General features: G+C 39.9%; 1 protein-coding gene across 2 annotated transcripts in view; it reads right to left on the bottom strand.

Moving 5' to 3' along the window:
• Nucleotides 1–2,805: 2,805 nt before the first annotated feature.
• Nucleotides 2,806–6,588, bottom strand: part of CYP3A5 (cytochrome P450 family 3 subfamily A member 5) — a 91,798-nt gene continuing 88,015 nt past the window's right edge. For both annotated transcript variants that reach the window (XM_037740328.1, XM_017533657.2), the window contains 2 exons: nucleotides 5,129–5,291; nucleotides 2,806–3,469 (listed from right to left, as the gene is read on the bottom strand). In XM_037740328.1, the coding sequence (XP_037596256.1) occupies nucleotides 3,374–3,469; nucleotides 5,129–5,291 (259 nt within the window). In that variant the 3' untranslated portion in view covers nucleotides 2,806–3,373. The remainder of the gene's footprint in view (nucleotides 3,470–5,128; nucleotides 5,292–6,588) is intronic.

The raw sequence follows: 6,588 nt of genomic DNA, 5'->3' as shown, positions 1-6,588 counted from the left end.
TTCTTTTTTATCCCAGGTGTTCCAGTCACCTGTTGAAAGGGCGCTGGGATCTGTTTCCAGTGCTGCAACCTACTGCGCCAGCTTAAACAGTGGCGCTGAGATTCGTGGCGCTTTTTTTGCTCAGGAATCTCCTGGCCTGGCTCCCTGTTCAGTCCCCTTTTAATCAGATGAATGTGCGGCTTCCCAGGGCTCCAATTGCCAGCCAAAAGGGCACCTGGACCAGTTATTTTGTATGGAGAACCGCTGGCCGGGCCACAGGCAAAGCAGCCGCGTGGGGCAAAGCAGCCCCGCAGACCGAAAGAACCACGCCGGCCAAAACAGCCTCGCTGGCGACCCATGGGTCTCCTCTGCCTGGGAATCTCCTGGTCTGTGGGCTATAAAAATACGGCGTCCACTCACCCTCTGCGCTTTCACTGGGAGCTGCAACTCCGAGCTGTTCCTAAACGGCCATCTTGGATCGAACCTCCTTGTTTACAATCTTAGGTTGAATCCACCTACTGGAGCCTCAGCAGTGGTGGGTGCCCCTCTGCCGCTGAGCTCTAAAGTCCCAGGTCAAGCTCAGACTGCTGTGCTGGCTGCGAAAATTTCAAGCCAGTGGATTTTTAGCTTGCTGATTTCTGTGGGGGTGGAACCCGCTGAGCCAGACAACTTGGCTCGCTGGCTTCAGCCCCCTTTCCAGTGGAGTGAATGGTTCTGTTTCACTGGTGTTCCAGGCGCCACTGGGGTATGAAAAAAAACTGCTGTGGCTAGCTTGGTTTCTGTCCAAACGGCTGCCCAGTTTTGTGCTAGGGTTGTGTAGGGCTCTGGTGGTTGTGTAGGTACTGGAAGGAATCTCCTAGTCTGTGGGTTGTGAAGACCATGGGAAAAGTACAGTGTCTGGGCCAGAGTGCAGGGAATATTCCCTAATGGCTTCCCTTGGCTAGGAGAGGGAGTTCCCTGGCCCCTTGTGCTTCCTGGGTGAGGCAATGCCCCACCCTACTTCTGCTCACCCCCCTTGGGCTGCACCCACTGTCCTACCAGTCCCAATGAGATGAACCAGCTACCTGAGTTGGAAATGTGGAAATCACCACCTTCTGCCTCGATCTCCCTGGGAGCTGCATAATGGAGCTGTTCCTCTTTGGCCACCTTGCCCAGGGACCAAATTTTAGTATTTAAAAAAATATTTCTGTGAAGAACGTCATTGGTATTTTGATAGGGATTACACTGAATACATATATTGCTTTGGGTATTGTGGACATTTTTAACAATATTGATTCTTGCAATATATAAACATGGAATATCTTTCTATGTTTTTGTGTGCTCTTCAATTTCTTTCATCAGTGTTTTATAGTTTTCATTGTAGAAAGCTTTCACTTCTTTAAGTTAATTCATAGCTATTTAATTTTATTTGTGGCTATTGATTTTATTTCAGATTGTTCCCTGTTGGCATATAGAAATGCTACTAATTTTGTACATTGATTTTCTATCCTGACACTTTACTGAACTTGTTTATCAGTTCTAATGTTCTTTGGTGGAGTCTTTAGGTTTTTAAAATATCATTTGAATGTCATATGGAAATATCATTTAGAAATCATTTCCAAATATCATTTAGAAAATATTTGAGCATTTTCTTACCTCCTGGCATAAAAGGTATCCTAGGCTCACCTTGGACATTCTTAGTCTTAGCTCTGGAGCCAGCCATTTCTCTAAGGAACTCTGGTTCCCTTCAGTGGAAAATGGTATTCATAAGCCAAGATCTAGGCACTAAGTGTGCTATTGCTATTGAAATGTCATTGTTACCTAGCCCTCTCAGTGGAGAGAAGTAGGGAATATATGTTTTATACACACACACACACACACACACACACACACACACACGTCTCTATAATTATCAACTATTATCTATCATCTATCTACCCATCTACCTATCTAGAAACGTATGAATATACACTGATATATCCATTCCAACCTAACTCCATAGGAGTCATGCTAGTTTTCTCTCTTTCTGAATCCTTGACTCTTTTCTGCAAAAGTGACACACCTGGCTTCCTGTATACTTAATTTACTTATTTGGTCAATCCCCTGTACATAGCCAACTCTCACTCATCCCCTTCCACTCGTGGATACCCTCCTCACCTAATGTGGGTTTTCCATGCCCTAGATACGCTCTGGCTGCTCTTTCAGGTCCCCCTCTGTGTGGACTCCTCTGATTGCTTTACCTCCTGCATCCAGGTCAGGCTGCCCCTCCGTGTGGACGCCTTCCTCAGCACACTTGGAATCTGACTTGGAACTACCATGACTCTCTCCTCCACCTTAACGTGTGGCTACCACATGGCTGCGACTCACCTAATGGCTTTAGGATTCAGAAAGGGAGGGGAAAGGAAGGAGCAAAAAAGGAAAATGAATGAGTGCTTTTAGACATGCCGCCCAATCAACTGACCAACTGACCGTTTTTTATTCAGTGTTCATTGCATTAAGATAATTGTGAGGGGAAGATGGAATGCAAGATGTATAGGAAAACATGTTTCCTATCTTCCGGAAATGTCAGAGGAGATGAAGTAAAAGCAATAAATCAAAACTAATAATTTAATAAGTGCTTCAATTGAGTGTTACAAAAATATGTGCTTCAAAGAAGGCAGAATGAAACTATGAATATTCTCTCCAAAGTCACAGTAGATGAACTGTTGCCTATGTTAATAATCAAATTGGAGCTCTGAGAAGGGCCCCACACCAACAGTGATTACAATGACAAAAAATGTTATTTGCTGGTTCTTAGTCATTCAGTTCTATAGATTTCTCTTTAGTGTGCAGGAAGGCAACAGATAATACTTTTGTAAAGGAGTTTTTATTGCTTTGCTTGGCATAAAACTTACTATAGAATATTACAGATAAAACATGATATAAATATCACTATTAGAGGCATGACAGTAATTCTTATTTTTCTAGAAAATTCTGGATCAAATATTATTGAAATATCATTGTTGCCTAGCCAACAATGGGCAAAGTCACAGTAGATGAAGTGTTCATTGCATTAAGACATTTGGTACCCCTCTGGTAACTTCCTCCCAATTATTGAGAAATATTTATTCTCTGATGAGAGCTCAGGAGGAGTTGACAGTGCTAACTGGAGGTGGGTAGAGATAGTCCTGTGAGAAGCAAAGAAGCCGAGTCTACTTGTCACTTAACTGGTCATCTCCTTTATATTACATAATGCACAACACTCTACACAGACACTGGGAGAGTTCCATGAATGTACAAAATCACCAACTGTTCGTGGGGGACACTAGATGAAGCTCATCTTTATTTCAAGGTTTTATTGACAAAGTAAATTGAGATCGCTAGTGTTCTGGGGCACAACCTTCTTGAAGCATGAAGCGGAAGTTCTTAGAATAACTCATTCTCCACTTAGGGTTCCATCTCTCGACTCAACCTTTAGAATAATGGGTTTTTCTGGTTGAAGAAGTCCTTGCACGCCTAATTTCAAGGGAATCTACAATAGTTAAACAAGCATATGGAAAATTAACAAATGAAGTGAAAGAAGAAAAGATGGAAGCAAAGTAGAAAAAATACATGAATGATGGTAATACTTTGCAAGCATATAAAAACTGCTCTCAACACCCTGTATCTTGGATTCTTCATGCTTCATCTGTAAGCTGGGTAAATATTGGATAGTAAAAGCACGCACCATCCATCATTTAACAAAATATTTGTGGAGTACCAATTCCGTGCCAGGCCTGAGACAAATTCTTGTGAACTTGTGTTCTTTTTTTATTTAAACTTTAAGCAAAAAGGATGAGTTTTAAAAATTGAATCCAGATTATCAGATATTATGGCAAACTATTTTTGAAGAGCCATATAAAGTTAAATTTTTGTATGTTAAAACTTGCAAAGTAATCCTGAGTAGCTATTGTACAGTTTAATTATGTGGGCAGTTTTGAACTTCCAGAGTCTAATATCCGCTCCCAGTTGAACCCATCAAGTACAATGATGGAAAGAGGTCTTCAGAAAGAATTATTCTTTTCTTTTTAACATCTCTTCTTGGCTTCCAAGGATAGTGCAAATAGGGCAGTTCTCAAGTCCTACAGTGTTTTGACTCAACTTCTAGCCGTTTTGTCACTGAGTTGCTCCTTTACTGTTGGGGGAGCCACCAACAGAGTAACATTCTGACCTCACTTCAGTGAGGGGAAAGCAAATTGCCATGGATACATAGAAGTGCCAGCCTGAGATGCCCGAGAGCTTGCTGGGGAGTATCTATTCTGTCCCAGGTGTGCCAGGGGCCCACTTTCTCTCAGGGCTGAGCCTCCTGCCTTAATACATGAGAAAGCTACACAGATGCCCTGAAGCCATAGATAAGATGGAAACCATCTCCGTCCTTCTTTCCTACACATGAAGTGTACTTAAGGGGTGGAGTTGCGTATTAAATACGTAGATCCTGGAAATAAGACTTATAGGCTATTGCTTAATATGAATCAACGACATCTGCTCTTTAATTTTTTCAGAGAAAAGATTCTAAGTCTTTCTGTAAATGTATCACCCGGAATGTAAGGTCAAACAGTAAGGATAGCTCTGCTCTATTGTAGTCATTTATATCCACTAGAAATGCCTCAGATTAGTCATTCTCCATCTTGACTTCACATAAGAACCAATCAGGGAGCTTTTAAAGTCATGCTCTGGGTAAATTAGTTAACAATTTCTGAGATGTCGCAGGCATCATGAACTTTTAAAGCTCCCTGATGACTCTAATATACAGCTAGCAGTTGAGAACCACTGTCATGAGAGAGCTTCTGCAAGTTCTGGTGATGGAGAACACCATTTAAAAGTCACAGCAGGGTAATCATCACTTGATGATTGTGCAGAACACTTCCTCTTCCTTCCAATTGACTTGAAACTGAATTTACACTTTACTCAGGTTCAAAGAGGCTGCACATAGCCATGTCATGCTAATCTGCAGTGACTTTACATGATGTTCTTAATGCTACAGGTTTTCAAGTCCAGAACCGAAGCACCTTTAATGATCAAAGATGGATCCAAACAGATTATTTGGACCATAGAACAAATTATTAAAAGATAAACATGCATATTCTTTTTAAAAAATATACACCCTTTGGTTAGAAAAGTTCTTAATGAAACATACAGAAAGTGTACTGACCTGTGTTTCTTTACAAGGTTTGAAGGAGAAGTTCTGAAGGACTCTGATTAGAGCAAGTTTCATGTTCATGAGAGCAAACCTCATGCCAATGCAGTTTCTGGGTCCAGTTCCAAAGGGTGTGTATATGTAAGGATCTATGCTGTCCTTGTTCTTCTTACTGAACCTATTAAAAAGTAAGTGAAACATAAAAACCACAGTTACATATTAGGAGTTCTTAAGAACCGCCCCCCTCCACTTCCTAACCAGTAGGATACAGGATATTTTTGTGGGCTGGTCATTGAAATCCTGCTTTGGTTATTTTGTTTAATAATTGTAACCTACAAGTCCTTTCCATTCTCCATACCCTATAGGAGCATTGAGGTTCCTTGAGATGAGGTGAATATTGTTGCAAATAATATTTATCTCTAAACACTAAAATTATATTGAGGGTGGCAGTGTGCTCACGCTATAAAAGGCACATAGGTGATGAGACTGATGGATGGAAAAGTGGGTTCCTGCCTCTACTGACACTGATGTTGGTCACGTGCTCATTGAGAAAGGAAAAGGAGAAGATGTCTTGTGCTGCTTCAAGTTTTTACTTTTCCCTTTCCTTCTCCTGTCATCCATTTTTCTGATTCCCCTCCTCCTCCTCCTTCCCACCTTCCTCTATCTGCCGCCTTCTCTGCCTGCTTCTCCTCCTCGTTCTCTTTCTTGTTCTCCTCTCCATCTATTTCTCCCCCACATCCTCATAGAATAGTTTAAGTCGAATAATTTACATGGGCATGTGATGCTACCCTACTGTAGGGTTATCACTGCTTTCCTTTATCTGTTCCACTAGGCTATAAATTCTTTCAAGATGGACCCGTGTTTTATTCAAATTTGATTTCTAAATATTTGATTATAGAAAGGAAAAAATGTTGATTTGAGGAAAGTAATAACATTTTTGTCATATATTTTTACAGGAGTCTTTATATTTTGGAGAACATTCTGAAATATTTACAGGCTTTGCTTCAAAATAAAATGATAGTCAGGAGGAGAGTGGTGGTGGCATTTGGATGGGGCAGCTAACATGGTTTGATGGCTGTTGGGACCAGTGATAGATACATGGAGGCAATGAAAACTATTCTATAGGCTGGTATCTATAGAGTACACGTGTATATGTCAAACATCCTCAAATATATATATATTTATACACACACACATATTTATCTTATGGATTTATATAAATCTATATAAATCTAAATCATATGATTTATATAAATCCATTAATATAAATCTAAATCATATGATTTTTGATTTATATATGATTTGGATTTCCATAATCATATGATATATATTATTTAGATTTATAATTAGATTATATATATGATTAGATATATAAATCTAAATCATATGATTTAGATTTATGATTTAGATGATATATGATTTAGATTTATAAAAATGGCTTTATATTAATTATGATTTAGATTTATATAAATTTA

Source organism: Cebus imitator, unplaced genomic scaffold (genome assembly GCF_001604975.1).
Source record: "Cebus imitator isolate Cc_AM_T3 unplaced genomic scaffold, Cebus_imitator-1.0 Scaffold82, whole genome shotgun sequence".
Classification (NCBI taxonomy): Eukaryota; Metazoa; Chordata; class Mammalia; order Primates; family Cebidae; genus Cebus; species Cebus imitator.
The sequence above is the reverse complement of the archived record's forward strand: the minus strand, read 5'-3'. Positions and strand labels throughout refer to the sequence as shown.